The sequence below is a fragment of the Aspergillus glaucus genome, assembly GCF_001890805.1.
Source record: "Aspergillus glaucus CBS 516.65 unplaced genomic scaffold ASPGLscaffold_19, whole genome shotgun sequence".
Taxonomy (NCBI): Eukaryota; Fungi; Ascomycota; class Eurotiomycetes; order Eurotiales; family Aspergillaceae; genus Aspergillus; species Aspergillus glaucus.
The window spans coordinates 174,077-196,027 of record NW_019170471.1 but is presented as its reverse complement, the minus strand read 5'-3'; the positions used below and the strand labels follow the sequence as shown (position 1 = coordinate 196,027).

General features: G+C 49.0%; 5 protein-coding genes across 5 annotated transcripts; 1 reads left to right on the top strand and 4 right to left on the bottom strand.

The window, feature by feature from the left end:
* Positions 1–201: 201 nt before the first annotated feature.
* On the bottom strand, positions 202–2,140 carry ASPGLDRAFT_84390 (tRNA lysidine(34) synthetase; the record flags this gene model as incomplete). The annotated part of the gene is made up of 3 exons (XM_022550273.1): positions 2,100–2,140; positions 1,868–2,041; positions 202–1,808 (listed from the first exon to the last, which is right to left on the bottom strand). Exons 2-3 carry the CDS (start codon positions 2,010–2,012, stop codon positions 202–204), a joined length of 1,752 nt encoding a protein of 583 aa, XP_022398023.1. The 5' UTR covers positions 2,013–2,041; positions 2,100–2,140.
* Positions 2,141–2,561: 421 nt separating this feature from the next.
* Positions 2,562–12,095, bottom strand: ASPGLDRAFT_132758 (uncharacterized protein; the record flags this gene model as incomplete). Its single annotated transcript, XM_022541146.1, has 14 exons — positions 2,562–2,822; positions 2,878–3,055; positions 3,104–3,192; positions 3,241–4,226; positions 4,277–4,487; positions 4,537–5,767; positions 5,817–5,895; positions 5,958–5,977; positions 6,338–6,494; positions 7,459–8,359; positions 9,373–9,396; positions 9,455–10,185; positions 10,254–11,631; positions 11,811–12,095. The coding sequence occupies 14 exons, from the start codon at positions 12,093–12,095 to the stop codon at positions 2,562–2,564; spliced, it is 6,531 nt and encodes a 2,176-aa protein (XP_022398022.1).
* A 2,188-nt stretch (positions 12,096–14,283) lies between these two features.
* ASPGLDRAFT_50371 (mitochondrial 54S ribosomal protein uL11m) lies at positions 14,284–15,321 on the bottom strand. The gene is made up of 2 exons (XM_022547294.1): positions 15,124–15,321; positions 14,284–15,054 (listed from the first exon to the last, which is right to left on the bottom strand). Exons 1-2 carry the CDS (start codon positions 15,248–15,250, stop codon positions 14,720–14,722), a joined length of 462 nt encoding a protein of 153 aa, XP_022398021.1. The 5' UTR covers positions 15,251–15,321; the 3' UTR covers positions 14,284–14,719.
* Positions 15,322–15,476: 155 nt separating this feature from the next.
* On the top strand, positions 15,477–17,505 carry ASPGLDRAFT_50370 (survival factor 1 family protein). The gene is made up of 5 exons (XM_022547293.1): positions 15,477–15,822; positions 15,882–16,097; positions 16,163–16,587; positions 16,644–17,020; positions 17,075–17,505. Exons 1-5 carry the CDS (start codon positions 15,803–15,805, stop codon positions 17,171–17,173), a joined length of 1,137 nt encoding a protein of 378 aa, XP_022398020.1. The 5' UTR covers positions 15,477–15,802; the 3' UTR covers positions 17,174–17,505.
* A 1,554-nt stretch (positions 17,506–19,059) lies between these two features.
* Positions 19,060–19,492, bottom strand: ASPGLDRAFT_28158 (uncharacterized protein; the record flags this gene model as incomplete). Its single annotated transcript, XM_022543732.1, has 2 exons — positions 19,060–19,409; positions 19,465–19,492. 2 exons carry the CDS (start codon positions 19,490–19,492, stop codon positions 19,060–19,062), a joined length of 378 nt encoding a protein of 125 aa, XP_022398019.1.
* Positions 19,493–21,951: the final 2,459 nt, after the last annotated feature.

Here is a 21,951-nt window from a genome sequence, read left to right as displayed (position 1 = left end):
TCTTTTCTTTGCATTTTTGCAGTTGGGAGCAAGTCAAGTTATCTTCTAGCCTTGTCTATCCTTGGACTTTCATTTCTTCATTTTACTTTTCTTTTCACCTTTTCTATTGCATTCCTTTTCGTCTGTCTTGTAGAATAGGAGAGGATTTTTATATTTTAGCGTTCATTACTTTCATATCTAAGACCAAACCAATCAATTCATTCAGTCAGACATTGATTTGACAGTCTCTTCGTCGATCATTTTGTACATCCATTCCCAGTGTATTTCACATGGTATTCTTTCTCCTGGGACGGAATTGAGTATAGACATCGACAATGTGAAGCGGATGTCTAATGTTGGTAACGCGAGTACTCTCTCTTTCCCACCATGGTTAACAATCAAGACGGGGATGGTGAATCGAGATTGACCCGGTGATTCTCGGGAAAGGGTGTCGCTTAGTTGTGTCCAGAGGGGATTGACTTCCTTTCGTTTCTTGTTCTGGGTTGGTTTCGGTTGTTGGTGTTGTGATGATGCCGTGGATGGTGACGAGGATGACGAAGAGGAAGGGGATGAAGATAGATATTCTCGTAGATGGTGTAGATCTGCTTGTTGTAGCGGTCGAATCGTAACTGGTAGGGTATCTTCAGTCAGGAGGACATCGCCATTCTCGTCGTTGGTTTCGGTAGTTGTCGAAGGTGAGGGTGTGTTTGGCGTTATGGCGAATCGGAACCAGTAGCGGTTATCCCATAGCTTCCAGGGTGTATGGTCATATTTATCAGAGGGTTGTATATGCTGTTCTTGCTGGTTGGTGACGGGAGGAACTGGGGTATCGAAATCGAGAGCCGGAAGACGATTGCGCATGAATGGTTGGCGTGATAGGAACCATGCATCCCCGGCATCTCCATGATCTGCCAATTCTCTCTGAAAAGGTTGAAACATGATCCCTCCCAGCGTAAAAGCCTGTCCTTTTGGTGTCTCAGTGCTTGGTTGGAAGACACGCTCGGTGAAGTTTTCAAAACTCCTCAACGGAAAATGATTCTCCGGAAACGGCGATACCAACTCTGTTATCCTCCGTAGAGTAACGGCTTGAATCTGGCGGTTCCGTTGGTCTTGGTTTTTCGTTGTTCGTCTTGTTGGGATCGTACCGGCTGGTTGTGCAGATGTTAAGGGTGGGAATTGGATTATCATCGTTCCTGAGGTGAGGTTGAGATCGATGAGGTTGCAGTGTCGGAGGATTTCATTTGACAGGTTGATTGTGTCTTTGAGGAGATCTTGGCTTGCTTGGATCAAGGAGAGGATAGATGGCGGTGCAAGGGCGCGTGGTAAGCGGTTCTCAGAGACAAGAATCCGGATTGCGTTCCTCGGCGTAAGCGTAGGATCGAAGTTCGTTGGGTCGTCGACGTAGGGAATATCGTGTTCGTGACAAGTATCCAGTAACCGTGCCTTCGGAAACGAGAGCAACGGCCGACAAATCGACAACCCCCCACTCGCAACCACCCCCCTCGACACCCCCCTCCTTTCCAACAACCCAACCGCCTCCCCACTCTCCGCAACCCCATAAATCCCATGACACTCCGGAATCCTCGCAACGCGCGGAATCCCCATAAGTCCGGCGCCCCTGGCCCCCGTACATAGCCGCCACAGCGTCGTCTCGACGTTGTCGTCTTGATGATGGCCCATCATTAGTGTTTCGATGTTGTTGTCGCGACATGCTGTCCCAAGGGCTTGAAAGCGGAGTCTGCGGGCGAATGTCTCAAATGCAGAGGGCCTTGCTTTCCCTTCACTGGTATTGGTGGACCAGTCTAGTTCGAGGATTTTGGTGGTTATTTCTGAGACTGTTAGCTCTTCGCCTCGAAGGAATTTAGGGGGTGAGAGAAAGGAAAAATACCAAGTTCATCAAGCCACCCCTTAACCATGCTCGCCTCCCGCGAACTCTCCTCCCGGGCTTTATGATCGACCACAAAAGCCGTGACGGAGAGATCTTCCACGAGCCCGCTTTTCTCTAATTGCTTGCATAGATATGCCAGGGTCATTGAGTCTGCGCCGCCACTTACTGCTAGTCCTAAATTTTATGAGTCTATGCATTTTTTATATATAGAAATATTGGGGAAAGGGAGTACCTAGTCGTCGTGGAATGAGCGACCTGCGGAGGCCGGGGAGGCGTTGCGATTCAGTCCATGCTCGGCGGAAGTGGTCTAGGAATTGGGGGGTGGTTATTGTTTTGGGGCTGGCGAGAAGACATGATGCTTTCATTTACGGTCATTTATTAGAGGGTTGAAGAATCGAAGGGTTGGTTGTAGTATGTAAAGTTGGTTTAAGACGTTGTCGGGAATTTATATTCAGGTCTTGGCATTGTCGAATGAGTGAAACTACAGACAAAATTTATAGGAATTGATGTTCCATTTCAAGTCAAGAAAAGAATGAAATGCAGAGTATATAATGACCAATGCTTATCATACAAATATGGCGCCTAATATTAACATCGAAAGAGAGAAAGAAAAAAAAAAAAAAAATAAGCCCCCAACAACCCAAGACAACCCTTTTGTCCCAACCCCAACAAAGACATAATACAAATACACGCTCTAAAAATTGATTATAGACGTCGAACCAGACCCCGATGCCGTCAGAGAATGAATACTGCCTGTTGGCGCGCTGCCATTCTCTCCTCCGTTAGCTGGTTCTGCTCGTAGATGAGAGCCAGCTTGGCTTTTATCCTCGTCGCCACCTGACCCGGGCATTGGGAGGTCTTTCTTTCCGTTTGACTTGTAGTAGAGGACCATGTCGCCTGAGGTGCGCCAGATGTGGTTACGGATCGTTGTTAATGTCATATTCGGGGGGATTAACTGTTTGGGTTAGTTTATTGTGACTTGGCTGGAGATCATGGGGACGAAGACATACCATGTTCTGACAATAAAGTTCAAGATACTCCTCTGGCTTCAGTGCATCCTCCGCGGGCTCTTCGGTGAAGGTCGGGTCGATTCGTTCGGCGATGTAGGCGAGTATCTTCTTGGCACGTAGCATTCTGTTCGCATTCAAACGGGAGTTGTTATGATTGCTGGGGCCATTGAGAGGGGGTCTGTATGGTCAGCTGTGGCTCAAGAATACATCAAGTATAGGAACTTACCCGTCTGGCTTAACTACCGGTGGCAGAAGATCATCAACTGGTCGCAAAGTAAACGCCACCTTGACAGGATCTTTCTGTGGCATTTGATCCTAGTTACTGTTAGAAGAGAGTAAGAAGTATTGCGGAATACTGCTTACCTTCAAAAGAAGCTCTGCGAGCCATAGAGGAATCGACTTCTCCAACTGGTCAATTTCCTCACTTAGACGACCAACGCTCCCTCTGTACAGATCAGAAGCAACTGCTGTATCCCCAGACTCCTCCTGTATGAAAACAACTGTCTTCGGCGGGATATTCAACCTAGGGGTCTCGTTATCAGGGATAGGCGTGATAGCCGAGGTCAAGTCCTGCCCAGGGTTCGCAGCGAGGAATTCATCGTATCCATGTCGAATCCGCTCGATAAACCCACTCAAATTGTTCTCAAACACCTTTTCTTCCTTGACGGACGAACGATCAGATTCCTCCGGCTTCTCCTTTTCTTCCTGGATCTGTTGCTGTGGCTTGACTTCGGACGGTGTCCGGCCGAGTTTTCCCATGCGGAATTTCTTACTGAACAGGGAGCTTCCCTTCTTCTTATCTTCCTTGTCCGGTTCGACAGGTGAAAGCGGAAGAGCTGTTGGTGTTTGGTCGCCCTGACTGCCTTTATCTGTCTCTGCGGTTTGCATTTTCGATGTGAAATAGTCGCTGGATCGGTCTGACATGGAACTTCGGGTGGCATCTAGCGTTTGCTGGGGTGTAGGCGATGCCAAACTGTCTGCAAATTCTCCCAAACTATGACCGGGTGATGTGCCCAGGTTGTTGCTATTGCTGCCACCGCCCATAGACGATGACAGAGTCCCAGGGGTATTGGCGAATCCGATACCAAACCCGGGGGTCGTCGGACTTCCAAACACGTCACTGCCCGCCCGTGGAGTCGTAGGAGGAGCATCGTTATGAGGAATCGGAATGTTCAAGCTCCTTGGTACATCTCCTGTCGGGATATCAAAAGGTGACAAATTCGCCGAGGTTTGCCGCGCAACCTCTTCGCCCTTCATTACTGTTTCTGCACGATACTCTTGGTCTCGATTAATTTCTGCGTCGACCAACGGGGCAAAGAGCCAGCGCAATATCCATTTTCCAAGGTTGACTACGCAGGTTAGAACGGAACAAAGAGGGCCAGGGGGAAAGGATACACACTTCTTTGATCATCTCTAAGCTCTGACCGATCAGGCAAATCAATCTCATCTGCATACGCCTCTGCATCAAAGCAGCGGTTGGATTCCAGAATGACAGATAGTCTTCCTGTCCGAATATCAATTGTGCACCAGTGTGCGATACTCTCTGTAGTGTTGATTTCGGCTTCGACATCGTCCATATGGCGCTTGCCAAACGATTGGATCGGGGCACACTACTCGTTGGTTAATAACAAGACAAAATCTGACCATCAAGTAACGTACCTTCAGCAAATCCCATAGAACAACTTCTCCCGCACTATCCTGGGTTAATGTGCGTTTCCTGTCATTCAACATGAGATGCTTGATTAACCCGTTTTGGCCCTCAATCGTCTCCTCTGGCAGTGTTTGGATGGGCAACGTAAGTTCAAATTCGTCCTCCACAACGGACTCAATGGAAGGTCTCCCTGGCGGCACGTTCGCTTCAGGGAAAGTCGAGGTGCTTGACAGGAGTAGGACGGAATTGTAAGGAATCTTCTTCCGCTTTGCTTGCGCCCCGTTGGCAGGCGGCGGGCTCGCGGCACTCTCACGGTCATCGGATGGCGGCTCGATCTCAGCGGTCGTGTCGATATCATGCCAGCGATTAATGCTGGATTTGGGAGTAGCTGTCCAGAGATAATCCCCTGCGGCCGCTACCTTAACAACCCCTTCGTTCTCCTGCAGCGCCGCGACACAGATTCCCTGCTCGATGTCCGGGGAGTTTCTGGTATCGGTCTTTGCGACAAGGCCGGAGCGATCGCTAGAGTAGAAGACGGACAATTGCGGATGGTTCGAGTAAAGCGACCAGACGCTGTCGTTATGCATCGTCAACGTATGCATGCATCTTCCGGCGGTAAGGGACCAAATCTTGATGGTCTGATCGGACGAGGCTGTCATGATCGTATCGCCATCGCGATTGACAAGAATGTCGCGAATATTATCCGTATGTCCTACAAACTTCGTGATCAATTTTCCAGACTTTGGATCCCACACCCTAACCACACTCTCAGGTCCACCACTAGCCAGAACAGATGACACAGCTCCCAAAGCATAGACAGAGCCCTTGGCCGTGCGATCGTCCCCAGATGCATCGATATTCAAGACCTCGCCGCCGCCATTCAAATCCCACAAGTGCAGCTTATGATCCAAACCACCCGACGCAACCCAATTGGCATGATTCCCCGGCGTCGCAAGAGTTTTCACATAATCGGCGTGTTTCCCAATGCGCGCGGGCACATCCGTCGACTCCGAGTGAGGTCGCCATAAGCGCACGGTCGTGTCCGAAGATGCAGAAACAAGGGCGGAGTTGTTTTGGGTTAAGACAATGTCGTTGATCCAATGGCTATGTGCCTGGATCTGGTTCCGAAACGTTGTCTGGCCCGGTTGCTTGGAGCCTAGGAACGAAGGAGGTGTTTTGGAGGACAGAGGGCGGTTGAGGTCCCAGGAACAGACGACACCATCGCGACCGGCGGAATAGCTGGATTGTTAGACGATAATTAATAGGGATTGCAGCGATGAAGGCTCACAGGATGGAATGGTCGGCGTCGACGGTTAAGCCGTTCACCCCCAGCCGATGACCGCCGGGAGCATCTGGAAGAGGGAGCACTGCCGCGAGACACATTAGCTTGCTTTTTCCATTGAACCATTGTTGTAATAAGTAAGCTCACCATATGCGACCCTCTGGTGACTAGGTTTTGGGGCCATGCAGAGGATTGCGCGCGAAATTCAACGGCGTGGTAGAGGAAGCGGACGGGACGGATTGCGGAGGAGATGAGAGCGGAGGTGGTCCGCGATCAGGCGCAGAGATAGTCAGATGCCATACGATACTGGCAAGCGCAATGCTATGGAGGGCACTATATGATAGGATGGAAACGGCAGGTAAGACTCAGAGAATGGAACGAGGGAGGAGAGCGCAGGTGGTTGTTGGAGAGACGACCAAGGCAGAAACCAAGCGGAGATAAGCCCGTCGGGGATTATTTCAAGCCACGAGCGAACCGGGGATTTGATGCACGGATATGCAGGGGAATGAATATAGAAATGGATTTACGTAGGATATTTTAATATAGAGGGGACACTGAGTACATGTAGTAGTTGATAGTAGTTGAGAGAAGCAATGTTGCAGCTGCATGAGATCAGCAAGTATGACGGCTCACTACCGAATACACTTCTATGCCACTGTCTCCTACCATCAACATATGTACAAACTCCCCGTATTGTGTCTGATACTCATTTTAGAACCCTGGTTTACCCTGGAACTGAGTAATAATGGAATAAAGAACACAGCTTCAGCCTCTGCGCTGATATCATATCAAACCATCGCACGTGACCCATAGTCCGTCTGTAGTTACAACCTAACTTCGTCTTATCCCACGTCTCACCCAACCCAATTCAACTCAATTCACCAGAATCTGAATACCAGAAGAAACGAATAATAACCATGGCCATCCCTCTATCCCAAATAAAACCCATCTATCTCCCAAACACCCCGGACGCATCCTCCGAATTCCCCACCATCCAATCAACCATAACGACCCTAAACCTCCAACCGCACGTCGAAGGCGGCTACTTCGTCGAAAGTGACCGCGACCCCCTCCGTGTCCCGAACCCTCGCCCTCCCACATCGCAAAACGATACAACCCGCTCCGCTAGCACCTCCATCTTCTACCTCCTCACCCCGCGCTCCCCGCTGGGCGCTTTCCATCGGAACGCCAGTCGCACGGTGCACACGCTTCACCGCGGCAGGGGGGTGTATGTCATCTTGCATGCGGATGAGGAGAGTGTGGGGAGGAATGGGGGGAAGGCGGGTGTTGAGACGTTTGTGGTTGGGCAGGATGTTGAGAAGGGGGAGAGGTTGCAGTGGGTTGTTGAGGGGGGGAAGTATAAGGGGACGTTTTTGTTGCCGGATGATGGGGGGAGTTCGAATGGGTTGTTGATTAGTGAGGTTGGTTTCTTGTATCATGGATGTGGTATGTTTATGCTGACGTTGGTAGACCGTCGTCCCCGGATTCGAATTCGCAGACCACGACTTCCTCAGCGCCGAAAAGATGGACGAGCTGCTCACCCGAGACCAAGTCCAGGAACTGAACTGGATGCTCCGCAAGACAAACTAGTGTACACACTAGGAGACATAATGTATAGAGCAACAGAATAATGTACATGTCTATTCACTCTTCCCCCGATCCTTCCCCTCCAACGTATTCCATGTAAACTGATAACTACCCAAAAATATAGCCCCTCCAACCCCAATCCACGCCACACGAGGCCCAATCCCCCTCCAAAAAGCCCCAACCCCTTCCTTCGAAATCTCCTGCACAACATCCCTAATCCTTGCCTTCGCACCCTCACCAGCAGCACCATCCTCCCTCCTTGCAAGCATAACCCGCGTCTTAACCACATCCAACGGCGTCGTCAACCCCGCCGCAATAGAGCCAGCAACACTACCAAACATCGCACTCGTCGACGCAGGCACTTGTCCCTCAGTCCCAGTAGGAACAGCGCCAGACGCAGCCATCCGCTTAGCATACCTCTCCTTCATCCCCTCCCACAACGTAAACTGCAGCACGGTGAACGGGATCTCCCGCGCAATAGTAATCCCCGCACCGCGGTACAATTCCCTCACCACCTGCCCATACCCATGCGCATTTCTCAGCGCCAAAATATCCTTCAGCGCAAGCAAACTCGACCCACCGAACAACCCCGCCTGCGCGCGCTGCTTGATAACCTCTGTAGGAACCCGCACCGCACAAGCAGCAATCTCACCCATCGACGACGCAATAGAGTGCGTAAGTGTAATATGTGTCCGCGACGCCTTCTCAGAGCTATTCGGAGGAGGTAACAATGAGCGCTTCACGCCGTCGTAAACAATGAAGAACGAAGCGGCCGATGGCGCGGAACCGAAGAGGACGGAGGGGAGGCCGGCGTAGATACCGCGGATGGTTTGGCGGAGGGAGACTTGAGGTGCTGGTGCGTTTGTGGTGGGGGCATGGCTTCGGGCTTTTTGGAGACGGGTCTTGATCGTGTCGAGGGGGTAGAGGGAGCAGTCGACCGTAAGGCCGGCGACGGCACCGGACTGGAGTGCAAGATCTCAGTTAACCAATTTCATATGGACGTACATATAGTGACAGTAACAGCGTACAAGCAAAGATCTAGTCCAAAGAGAGACCAATGCCTCTGTTTCGTGCTGTTGAGCCATGGTGGGATGGCTATCGAGTCAATGATTGGTTGAACTCAAGCTCCCCCAGTTACACACAGTAAATCGTGAATCGTGAGCTTGTGTAGCAAAGCTTGAAATGACAGAAAAACCAGGCTCTCTTTGTCAATTGAGTGAGATATGAACCCGCGCGAGCCGCAAATGGAGTTCCTGTCAACTTTCGGCCGCGGTCAAGTTGATCAATGATTAATTTCTTGACAGCCTCCGATAATCGGTTTGTCTAAACTCCGCAATCTCCGCATTAGCCTTACGTCAATTCATACAATACTGTACTCTTACATCCAGCTACAAAGCTTCAAAGATAGCATTGTATGTAATTCCAATTTATTTATAATATCTACCAGCTCCTGTGTCTTTCCATATGCAAGTAGGAGCACGAAAGAATGGACAATGAAAAAAGAACGAGCCCACGCCCCAGGCGAATCCTATACACACGACAGAAGCCCGGAAAAAGTGGACCGGAAACGAGGAAAAAGGAGACAATCGAAAATCTAGCAACCCAGCCTCTATCCAGACAATAACCACAACGCCGGAAGGGGAAAAAAAAAAAAAAAAAAAAAAAAAGAAGAAGATTGAGGGAACTCTCGTAACCAGCCTTGCCGGTTACGAAACATGATTAAAAAGGCAAAACAAAACAATGGGAGGTCAGATATGAAGACAGATGTGGACCCCAGTAGTGTATCAGACTGTACAGAAGCAGATTAGGAAAAGGAGGAAACAGAAGCGCAGAACACCGCCCAATAAGCCAAAATAGGTAAATCAATCAATCCACGCTGGATCGAAAAAAGCAAGAAACGATTAAAAAAAGGATAAACAATGAGGTGAGGGGAAGTGGGTATTTTTTTTTTCTCTTCGGATAAATGGACTCGCACAATATGGAGACACAGGATATGGATCTGGTGACGACGAGATATATTACTTGCCCTTCGCAGCCTTGCTAGCTTTGCTTGCAACGGGAGGGGCATTGGAGGGCGGTTCCAAGACATGGGTATGGTTTGGAGCTTTGACGGTCTGACCCGTCTTCTCGTCTTGCTCACAAACCTGAATGCTGCGGACCCAGTCATCACTTAGGACTTCGTCCAAAGTGGCGCGTTGGCTCACGGCAACCTTGAGCATTCGGCCAATGATATACCGGCTTTCACGGGGAAGAATGCGCAACAGCCTCCAGGGACCCTTAATAACCTCCTGACGTTGGGCACTCGACTGGGAGTTGGGTGGAAGCGGGGGCGCCTCTTTGCTCGTGGTGCGCGTAGGCTTGTTGTTACCGTTACTGGTGCCGTTGCTAGGAGTTTTGTCTTGCGGACTCTCGGGGGGTTGGTTTTCATTTTGTTCAGATTTAGATTGTCGTTGGTCCGAGCGTTGAGCGCTATCTGACTTGCCCGACGATCCGTTTTTATTCGCCTGCGATTGCTTGTGCTCGTCATGAGTAGAAGAGGGAATATCAGTGTTAGACCTGGTTGGACGATGGCGTCTCGGTTCGGCATCTGGGACGGGCGTTCCTGGCGTTGGAGGCGAAACAAACAGTCGGTACGAGTTATCATTTGTCCGTGGCTGCTTCCAGGGAAAACGTCGTAAAGTCATACAGCAGAAAATGATCGCTAATGACCAGATGTCCGTGGGCCGCGGATCATACTTTTTCTCATCGTAGACCTCGGGGGCCAGATACGGGTCTGAACCCACAATCCCTGTGAAGTAAAGTGAGCTTCGTTGAACATGAGAGGTTCACGGTTTAACATATCAGGAGAATCCTTACCTGAAGAGGGAACAATGTCGTTTTCAAACGGATAACGGAACACAACCGCACTGCCAAAGTCGATAAGTTTCATGATGCCGTGCTCATTAACAACCACATTATCCAACTTCAGATCCCGATGGGCCAGACCCATTCCGTGCAGGTAGGCCACACCACTGAGAATCTGTTTGAATGAACAAGCGATCTCCTCCTTCGCCATCTTGCCGGTCATAACGATGGCAAACAAGTCAAATGGAGCGTATTCCATCACCTCATACCAATGGCTGCCTTCTTGAATGATATCTAGGGTCTCGATGATGTTGCCATGGTGTAGCGTCGATCCAATACAGAATTCTGCCGTCACCTTCTTGGAATATTCTTTCAAGGTCTCCCAACTATGGCGGTCTCGGAATTGCTTCACCGCAAACGTGACGCCGTCGGTATTCCGTTTCAAGAGACGAACGGAACCACCGGCTCCAGACCCCAGCACCTTTCCAAGTTTTCCGTACTTGGAATTCAAACCGTGGTCATCGGCAAACGGAACATTGTCGGGTGCCATTTGAAATGGTGTATTCTTGCCAGACGATCGGCTTGACTTCTTGGAAGGCGATGAGGGGGAGTCATTGCGCTTATGCCGGTGGTGACCAATTTTGAAGAATCGCTTGAGCTCAGCCATATGGCCATGATGCTTGCCATCTGAGTCCTCCCGGCCCAGATCCTTCTTGTGACTTCCAAATAGGTGACCTCGCTTATCGTTTGACTTAAGGTCTCCCGCGCTGGATGAACGTGGGGTCCCGGGACGAAAACTCTGTGCCCGGCGTTTCAAATCACGACTTCCGAAAATGAATCGAGGATCGAGTTGTGCAAGGTTCTTGGGTGGCGGGGGCCGCTTGCTGCGAGCGTATGGGTCGTTCGGTTCACCAACCGGGGTGATGGCACCGGGAGGAGTATAACTTCCGGTATCGATCTTTCGTGCAGAGGATGGACGGCTCTCTTCCTGGCGCTTCAAGTCCGTACCGGCGCCAAAGAAGTGCGGATGCTTGGTTGCATCGGACGGGCGTTTCGTAGACTCGCGTGAAATATCGCTTTGTCTATGGGACAAACGGTCGGTTGATGAGGGTCGCGAGGTAGGCGCGCTTTGTGGAGCCGGTTTCTTCTCCGCTGTCGAACCAGGCGGGGACGTCTCTGGGGTCATCGGGGTGGACTGTGCCAGTCCTCCCTTGTCGCTTCCATTGACACTGACAGCACTATCGCTCGTCTTGGTGTCGTGCGAATGCGTAGCGGCCGGGGTGAGAGGGGGCGATTGCATGGCTGATGCGTGTGGGGAGGCGCGCGGAGAGTGAGGATTGGAACCATTAGCTTCTCGAGTACTGCGATCGCTGGATTCTCGGGAAGCAACCTGCAAAGGAATTTAAGAAGTCAGCCATCTTTCCACGTCACCAAAGCCATGTGTCAAGCAAGTGAGATCATCCCGAGGAATGCAACCAGAGGAATGAAGGGAAAACAGAAAGTGTCCACGACAACATTTTCTCAACTGTACAACTCATACGTGCATCAAATGGCAAACTGCATACATACCCTTGAAGACGGCAAAGAGACGGGCTCATAGGAAAAGTTCCGAAGTCTCGACTCCTGCAGCTGAGAACGTTGGAAGGTAGCGGCCAATGTGCGTATTTCTTCGTCGGGTGTCTGATTCGGGATCAGAGAAGACGGTTTCCCTTCAAGGGCGGGATCCTGAGCCGATGGGGACTTGACAGATGGTTCAATCTCCTCCGTGACGGACGAAAAACGAACTTGACCGGGTTGTGGTTTTAACTTGGAGGAGTCTGCGTCAGACGCCTCCGGGACTTGAGCGTCCTGCATGTGGACCGGGTTCTGGGTCGCTTGGGATTCTAATAAATCAAAAGCCTAGATTAGACGATGGCTCTGAGGGGGTTACAGAAGGCAGGGTAAAACAGCAATGCGCACCTGAATCCATAGCGTTTGTTGAACGGGAAAGGTCGGTCGTCGATTCAGACGTCATAATCGTCGAAACCAGCAGTGAGCGTTGTGGGACACATGCCCCCTCTACCGATGATAAGCCGTTATAGTGATTTATTTGTAACAGCTTTCTCTTGTTTAATTAATTGCTGCAGGCGAGAGGAGTGTTTTGGGAACCGCGAAAGACGCAGGCGCGAATTAAATCAGGGATTTGTTGTTCCAGTCGAGACGGATCCAGCGGCAAAGAGACCGTTTCTTTTTCCTCCCTGCAAACCGGGGTCTACCAACGCGAAGTAGTAGTAGTAGCGGCGAGTCTGGGGGAGCCACAACCGACAGACGGGACCGGGGACCGGTGGACTAGGCGGGAAAATGAGGGGAAGGGAGAGGGAAACAGAGGGGAGATTGATCCTGAAGGATTATATTACAACAAAATAGAAAGAGAGGAGAGTGAGGCAAAAAAAGGATGATGGAAAAAGAGAGAGATGATATAGGAAGAGGAAAAGAGAACAGGAAAAGAAGAGCGAAAGAGAGCAAGAGCAAAGCGCCCGTGACAATACATAACGGTAAGATACGACAGTCATAGTGGGGGACCGCCAAGAATAGCGTTTACGTCTTTACAACATCATGTATTTTGGCCTTGGCGTGATCTTTGGGGCAAAACAGAGTCATTTTTACACAGTGAGGAATTCACCTGGAATAAAATGTTTTATTATGTTCTTTCTCTCAGCAGGTCGATATGTCACAGCGCAGAAGAGGGGGGCGAATAGAACATTCTGACTCTTGTCTATTACCTTGGCAGTGTTCGGGATCGGGCGGAGTATGGGACGGCGGTAAGGCTTGGTAACACATGTGGTATTGATCGGGGTCGGCGAGTGGCTCCGTGATAATGAATGGAACTATGCACTATGTACTCCGTATGCCCAAGAGAAATGTACATAATGCGATTATGATATTTATGATAAATATTACCCTATAATCTCATATTTACCAAGGACATCTGCTTATATCCGGAGATATTACTGAATAGAAACTCACTGGAAACTACTATGTATGCCTGTCTGCATTACCGGAGCCGTCGTGCCGGCAACCTACCGCGAACAGCCATCATGCTAGAATCAGAAGTTCTGGATTCGACCGTCGATGATTAATCAGTCATTCGTGATTCATAACTATGACATGGCTGAATTGATAAGCTGGGCATGCATATTTATCGAGAATTATTTACTTTCAGTATCTGCTCTGTCTGTAATTTGTATGCCTGCCTATAGATGAAAATAACACTAGTGTACGGAGCACTTATGTATGATCACTGCACAGCCGAAAAGAGAAAAGTGGGTCTATGCACCATCATATCACGAACTGACCTCCGACTTGGGGAAGTTTCCTGTTTGGGTTAGTGGCCAGATCGTGGAGATCACATGAATATTTCTCTGTGTATGGAGTACTCTGGAGTGTTTAACCCCAATGCGAAGTCAATTGACATTCACTGGAGGTGGGTAACGCTCTTCTCTTTTGCGTTATTTTTACTTTACATGGTGCATTCGAGTATCACCTCCACGGCGATGCAACAGTTGAGACGTCAATCCTTCCTGATGATCTACCGCGGGATCCTGTCGATATCCACCCCTGTTTCTACTCCATACGGCCAGCCCGTGCTCCGTGCTGAAAGAAGCACCTCTATGACGATTGCTAACGATCGAGGGGAACTTCCAGTACTGCTATCAATTCAATAACTTCGGGAACAACAGTATCATTGGCATGTCTTGGCCTGTTGCAGCTTCTATCCAGGACCGCCAATTCGATTGGGGTCATCTCAGATCATTGCCAAGAATGAATTAGATATAAGAATGCCATATTCCAGCACTATCACGTAGGCAAGAGATCTCCGAGATGGGCCGACCCTGTCAGGACTAATTACTACTATGTCCGCATAGCAGCTCAGGGCCTCGAGATCGTCAGGAGGTTTGCAGAGTAATTTTGTTCTACATGGTTATATATCTCGCTGTACTCTAGTCCGTAGTAACATTCTGAGTACAAAGTATAGCAATTCTGCTCATACATACTCCATAGTAGAGACTTGAATGGATTACGTGGACTCACATCAGCTTCATAGCTGCCAAGGATGATGCTTATGAAAAGAGACCGGAAGCATCGTACACCAATTGCACGGCCGCGCGGAAACCTGCCAGTCGACATTCCAATTTCCCGGGAATATGTACGGAATGTACCCCAGACAACAAAAGTCTAATGGACGGAGTACGTCTTGTGTCAGATTTCGTTTGTACTCCGGGGTACATCAAACGTGTGCTGCGCCAGGACAGCCATTCAATACAGGAAATTGGTTTAACCACGACCCGTAACAAGACACGCTCAATCATATCGTATGCAAATCTATAATACAGTAGTAAAATTTCCATCCCAAACAAACGCCAGCGTCATAACCCAAGGGCCGAATATCATCCAAACCAGCTGCCTCGGTGCACATTATGTCCAGTATATCCCTCCGTCTATGGATTGACCTTGATACCCATCGACTTGGCCTGCGAAATCACGCTCTTACACAGTCCTTCCATGGTCAATCCCGATAACCGCAGCTCAGACTGTTTGATCTGCGCAATTTCGTAGACGTGCTTCAACGACACTTGGCCGATGCTCTCATGCCCGGGGCTAATAGCGCCACGGACTCGGTTCTTGCGCGGCTCAACGTTTGCAGCCTGCAAGAGCAGCCAGGAAGTAGTGGGAGTGCGGAGGTCAAAAGTGAACGAACGATCGGGACGGACGGTCACACGCGCGGGGACTGGGGTGCCGGTTTGGATGTGTGCTGTGCGGGCATTGAACTCCTGTAGGTAGCCATTCTAGTCAGCAATGGCTCACATGTCTTTCCTCCTGATCTTAGATTTATCACTTGCCTTGCAAAAGTCCATGCTCTTGACACCCTTACTACCCAGAGCTGGACCAACGGGAGGACTGGGGCTGGCCTGGCCAGCGCCCACTATGAGCTTCACAATCTGATTTTGTGCCAATGCCTTCCTTGCCATGATGAGAGACGACTCAAGGTGAATTTATTAGACTCGGAATAGAAATAGATGTTTGTTTAACTTGCTTCCCCAGACATTCATCTTTCTCAATTTTCCGGCGAAGTTGCTGCCATAATTAGGTAATACTAACTAGTCCATAATAGGTCTAGCGTGTACCATGGCCGCTACAAGCGACAAGCGAGACAACCGCGGCAGTCCGCTTGCTGGACGTCATCCAACTCTGGCAATTAACTGTTCATCCGGCATATTTGATCATCTCTGTTGTTCTGGTCACTGTCAATAGCTTTCAAACCGCTTGAATCTGTTGAGTATTATCCCTCCATCAACAACGAGTTTCTGCAATCGGTTGGGGATCTCCTATCCTGATCTGCTCTTTTGCCCCCAAAGAACTGGACTAGACCCCTTTGGGCCCCGCGCGCTATTGTTTTCCTTTCTTCGTCCTCTCGATCGGCTCAACAACGAGTCCCGTTCCCTTTCCTTTCCCTTTGAACTTTAACACCCGATTTCTTCATATTCCATTTCATCCCCAGAAAAGAAATACCTCTCTTCATCATGAACTGGCTCAAGTCGACGTATGTTCACCTCTTTCCCCGCTCTGCTAAGACAAAATAAAATGTGCTGATCCCTACAGTCTGGCCAGTGTTGCTGGCACTCAGGAACCGATCTACGGTCCCGAAGCCATCCAATCCGTCGCTAAGCAGACTGAAGCTGCTCGTTTTACTGAACTGACCAAGGAGGATTTGCGGTGGCGCGCCCTCCAGTACACCAATGTCGAGACCCAGACCTTCTATGCGATGGGCGATAATGGCACTCTGGCGATGGTTCAGGTCATCTACAGCAATATCGTGTGAGCATGCCTTGTATATCTGACTCGATAGTAGTCCATGTCGCTGACTTTGTTGTCTTCAACAGGGGCATCCATACCACCGCCCAGTTCAACTCGAAGATCTTCAACCTCAAAGGCGATGGTCCCCACAACTGGCACTCCGATCCCTTGTCCAACTTCATGTTCGATGAGAAGATGCTCTCGTTTGGCGCCGACAATCTGGCCGTGTCTCTCAACGAAGAAGGCACTGCCTACACCATCCGGTCAACCGTGAGCGAAGACAGCGTGGTGGACTTGACCTTCTCCCGGGCCGCTCCTGGTTTCGTCATCGGTAAGGATGGAACGAGTTACTTTGGCACGGATGCCGAGAACCCCTGGGGCTCGATGCACCACGCCTTCTGGCCCCGTTGCACAGTCCAAGGCACCATCAAGACCAAGGAAGAGACCTTTGACCTCGGGGGTCGGGGCATGTTCATTCATGCGATCCAGGGCATGAAGCCACACCATGCTGGTAAGTCTTCAACGAGAATCCCCTGGCATCGTGTTATCACAGTCTGACCAAAATAGCGGCCCGCTGGAATTTTGTCAACTTCCAAACCCCATCCTACTCCGCCGTCATGATGGAATTCACCACACCTCCCTCGTATGGCTCGACCGTCGTTAACGTCGGTGGTATTGTGAAGGATAATGAGATTGTCTACGCTGGCGTCAACAACACGGCCACCCACACCGACACCGCCAAGGATGAGGAAAGTGAATGGCCTGAGCCCAAGTCCATCAAATGGAACTGGGACGGCAAGACGACAGATGAGAAGGAATTCCATGCGGAATTGGATGGTTCTCTTGGCAACCGACAGGACCGTATCGATGTCATGGCGGAGGTCCCAGGGTTCATCAAAACGATTGCAGGCAGTGTTGCCGGCACGAAGCCCTACATCTTCCAAGTATGTTTGATTGTCTGCGCCGTTTCGGATTACACATAGCTAATGGGGATATAGTACGCACCGCAAGAGAAGCTTACCTTGAAGCTAAAGGTTGGTGATGAGGAAGTTGCTGAAGAGGGAACCATGTTCTCTGAAGCCACTTTCATTTCATGAGAAGATTTGGAACGTTATTTTGGCATTCGATGATGGCGTTTTTACATGAATGAGTTTTGCTTTTGCTTTTTTGAGATTGACGATGTTTACTCACCTACCAACGCGATCCGAAATCCTAATAATGCACTCTACAAGTGTAATTCCTTTCTGATATATACCGGCTACCCGCCATTGCTTCCCTTTCTCCCACTCCGTATAGTCTAGCTCCAATATCTGAGTTACACTGCCAGGCCAGCACGTGGCTCGATGCTAATGCAGTCTTAGCAAATGCATACGAATCTCGAAAGAAACACCTTGCTTTTGGATAACCTACGCACTCCTAAACACCGAACACATCTAACATCGACACAAAAAAGAACACCACTGAAGCCGTTCGGGTGCGCACCAGGCTTGTCTGCATAGCAGTCATAATATACCCGACGCTTCCTGTCTTATTGCCGTATGAGGAACAGTGCCAAGCAGTTTAGCTTATCGGTATCCTTGACAGCTACGCGACGACAACTTCGTCTATTCTCTCTACCTTTTTCTTAGAGAACAACAACATGAATTTATCCTTCTTCAGTAAGACACTAGCCTAAATAAGCTTTCTGGTTTTGATGTCTCATGATATTCTGCAGGTTTTAACCCCAACTTCAAAGGAGCGAACAAGTACGAACTTCCCCGAAACCTGAACAAGGGTATCCTTAAGAGTCCTCCATGGCCAGCATCAGCTCCTAGCACAAACCATGTGGCCTTTCTTCTACATAACCGCTACCAACTTGAGCTCAAGCATATCAACTTTTACTCTTAGACTCAAGAGACAGTCTTGAGCCAGTTGTACTCAAAAGTCAAATTAACTAACACTTACATTTACCTTGCGAGGCTCGCGAAAGAACTGGTTGTTTACTAAGTTATATGGCAATTGTCAGTTCCATACAATATGCCTGATGGAATTGTTCGATGAAATCGCTGGTGGAGAGTGTTTTACACATGTGACTGGTAACTCCGAGAAAGCTAAAGAAGACTGATGTCATGCGTGGGCCTTGATTGATCCTTAGCCTGCTTTGTTCGTATGGATACAGCATACATGTGCTTTACCTCATGAATCAGCTTAAGAAACGAAGTTCGTGGAGTTAAAGGACTGCGATAAGGTGTCGGACAGTAATTTACTATACAACGAAAGGGTTCAGAATGGAATCATACTAGCTCTCGCGCCCTATAGCTTTCCAAAAGTATTACTGTAGGTACAGTTAGGTTTATATCAAGCAAGTCAATAATTCCTACGCTAACTCCTCATTCAGCCCGTTTGTCAATCTGGTAAACCCGACTTCTCTCGCCCGCGCACCGCGTCATTGAATTAAAGAGTTCCCTCTGTCCAGATGGATACATAGTCGTCTCATTCCTGGTGGGGATGCTATCTGAATGATAAAAGGAATTCAAGGCGAATTCTGCAGAATCATCACAAAGAGACATTCGAATTGACGGATGCCCAGAACACATTTTGCATTTAGACCTAGGGAGCTGACCGTGAAATGCTCTCCGTCACATTGTACTGGCTCTAGACCTTCGTAGGGGCAGTATTCTATGGCTGGAAGGTAGGAGACATCCGCTGTGGGTTTATTTATTATAAACAGACCTGAGTCTCTTCTATCACCGAATTAAACAGACAGGATTTGATTAATAATTTGTTTTTGCTTTAATCCTCATGTGTTCATTCGTGACCTGTGGTTTGAGTGCAGTGGCTGACGTTCAATGACTTCTTGGTATAGATGGGACATATGTGGGTTGGGTCCCCAAGTGTTAAGTTCATGTCTCTTCTTTTTTTCTGTTGGTCAATATCGGGGTTATCCTCCTATTGACTCTTCTTGCAGGTCAAAAATATGTTTTGTTCCTTTTTATTTTTGTGTCTATTCAAATATTATCAGAGCACCCCGTCTTGACGAAACGGGGTTTGAAATTGCAGCTACAGAATCACCATATTCCAGCACGTGAAGAATAGCTACGCCATCATGAAGGCTGGTCAGCGTGGTTATATCTTGGCGAGAAATACGTATTGTGGTATTTGGTGCTGGGTGGAGATTTTCCACTGGTGTATAGTCGGGCCATACGGCTTGCGCTAGGACGAGATGGTCGTGTAGGATGCTGGGGAGGGTGGCTTTGTCTAGGGCGATGGATGGGGGGAGGTAGACGGTCCTCTTTTCTTGTTCGCCTGTGAAGATATTGGGGTTATCTGGTCGAAGGGTAGTCGGGTCGGGGACTATGCGGTCTTTGTTAATGTTTCGAGTTAAAGAGAAGACAGGGTTGGGACTCACATGAAGGGAGATCCGAGAGGGGATCCATGTTGTTTTCCAGTTCAGATGAAGGATGTCACTTTCCGCTAGACAAAATGAATGAACCTGACAGGGTACGTATACAAATATATGGGACATTGTACTACAAGCAAACAACTGAGCGCTTAGGGCAATTTCGAAGGGGACCAGCCCTCTGGCTGAGCCCTCGGAATCACACATATGAGGAGGCTTAGCGAGAGAGGCTGCCTAGAATGAATGTCGATGGAATAATGCGATGTTGGTGCTTAGACGGAACCGCACGGACTTTCCCTGGCGTTTGGTCGTGTTGAGAAGTAAGAGTACTATATCTTCGTTGATGCTCAATCAGAGCTTGAAGCAGATTGAGACATGGAACAAATACATTCTGCTCTCCAAGTTGAGAAAAATGAGACAACGTCGGTGGTTCTCATTCAAATCTCGATCAAAAATTGCGAACCCTCGTTACACTTCTTAGAAGCGTCCTCATCAGCAATCTCATCGAAGAATTCCATCAAGCATATCGTATGAAACTGACGATTACCATAAGCCTTTGTGAACAACCAATGCGCTCGCCCCCGGACCGTAAAGCTTTCTTCCAAGGAATACCCTATATCGCTGTCAGCTATGGCGTAGCAAGAGGAGGTCTCTATCCTCACTTATTTGTCCACCATCTAATACTGTTTCCAACACCGTATACACTATTTCCCGACTTTCCCCACCTTCCGGCCCTTCTCCTCACACAGAAACGCCATTATCAAAGCCGATGAGTTTGCCTTTAATATAATCCGGACCGCCTTTGAATTTGAGGATGAAGACTGTTCGACTTAGATTCGACTTGGCGCGTGTTACATCAAAAAAGGGCCATAGGATTTGTGTCAGGCAGCAGTGGTTATGTAGAACTTCGAGAATGGCGTCTCTATTGATGTTTGGGTATGTGTCATATTTACTCACCCATTTATAGGTGGGATTCGAACCTGTACAGTTATTAATGTTTTCAATTAAAATGTCAATCCGGGAAGCTGCTCACCAAAAAAGACTCAACAGCTTGTCCAAACGCAATACTTCTGGCCAACCTGGAGACGAGATGTTGAGAGATACATATGGAACTGCTCAAAGTGTTGAAGAGCTGAAAATCCATGAGACTGTGCTCCTGGACTACTCCAACCCTTGCCCATTGCAGAACAGCCTTGGCAGCACATCTCTATGGATTTCCATTCTTTCCCTCCTGACAAGAAGGGATATGATGCTGCACTGGTGATAGTGGACTGATTCAGCAAGAGGCCTATCAGTGTGCCATGTAAGAAGACTGCTACTTCTGAAGATGTTGCACATATGTTCATTGAACATGTCTACTGCCATAGAGGACCCCTGATGACCATTGTTTCAGACTGTGGACCCCAGTTCATATCAGCATTTTGGAATGAGCTATGTTGAATCCTTGGAATCCAGTTGAAGCTTTCCACTGCTTATCACGCGCAGACTGACAGGCAGACAGAGATTGTGAACCAGCATATCATGAATCAACTGAGGCCTTTCATCAATTGTTATCAGGACAATTGGTCAGACCTGTTGCCATTGATTGACTTTGCTGCTGCTGCTCTACCCTCTGAATCAACTGGTGCCTCACCTTTCCTAGTTAATTGTGGATATGAGCCCTGAACATCATTCGACTGGACGCTGATAGAGGGGTCCCTCCCAAGGGATGAGCAAGTTAGTTGACAACAAGCCCAGGACACAGCAAGGAGGATGGAGCAGATATGGACTGCTGTAGGCAACCAGATTAAGAAGACCCAGGACCAGCAGAAGAAGCAGGCAGATTGCCGACGTCATCCTATTGACTTTGATGTGGGAGACCAGGTGTGGCTCTCCTTACAACACTATCAAATGGATCGCCCCAATAAGAAACTGGACAGCCAGATGGCAGGACCGTTCCCAATCCTTGAGCGCGTTGGAAACTCTTACCGCTTGGAACTTCCAGAAATGATGAATATCCACCCAGTCTTCTCACCAGACAAACTATGACGGGCCGCCAATGATCCCTTGCCAGGACAGGTGGTTGAACCACCAGAACTGATCATTGTTGGAAATGAACAGGAGTGGGAGGTGGAGGAAGTCCTTGCATCTCATATAAACTGACGCTGACTGCAGTACCAAGTGAAGTGGATTGGATTTGATGAGGACCGGACATGGTACTCAGCTGCCAATTTCAAAGGCTCACCACACTGTCTATGTGATTATCACCAGAGATACCCAGAGAAAGCAGGACCGCCATATCAACTGGAGGAGTGGTTGAAGGCATGGGAAGAAGGGGTTGATGAGATTGATGACCATGTTGATGATAACAAACCAGCAACATAGAGTCTGGGGACAGACTCCGCTTAAGGAGGGGGGTTATGTGACGGCTCAACGACCAGACAAACATTGCCAACATGCCAAAAGATGCCATACAAGCAATATGGACAAACAAGGGCTCAAGCCGCATCGCACAAA

Bases quoted from the DNA above. Each gene is read 5' to 3' on its own strand.
- ASPGLDRAFT_50371 (XM_022547294.1), bottom strand. From the start codon at position 15,250: ATGGCAAGGAAGGCATTGGCACAAAATCAGATTGTGAAGCTCATAGTG. The intron at 15,055-15,123 runs AGGCAAGTGATA...ATGGCTACCTAC, and splicing joins CAAGAGCATGGACTTTTGCA to AGGAGTTCAATGCCCGCACA.
- ASPGLDRAFT_50370 (XM_022547293.1), top strand. From the start codon at position 15,803: ATGAACTGGCTCAAGTCGAC. The intron at 16,098-16,162 runs GTGAGCATGCCT...TGTCTTCAACAG, and splicing joins GTCATCTACAGCAATATCGT to GGGCATCCATACCACCGCCC. The intron at 16,588-16,643 runs GTAAGTCTTCAA...TGACCAAAATAG, and splicing joins CATGAAGCCACACCATGCTG to CGGCCCGCTGGAATTTTGTC.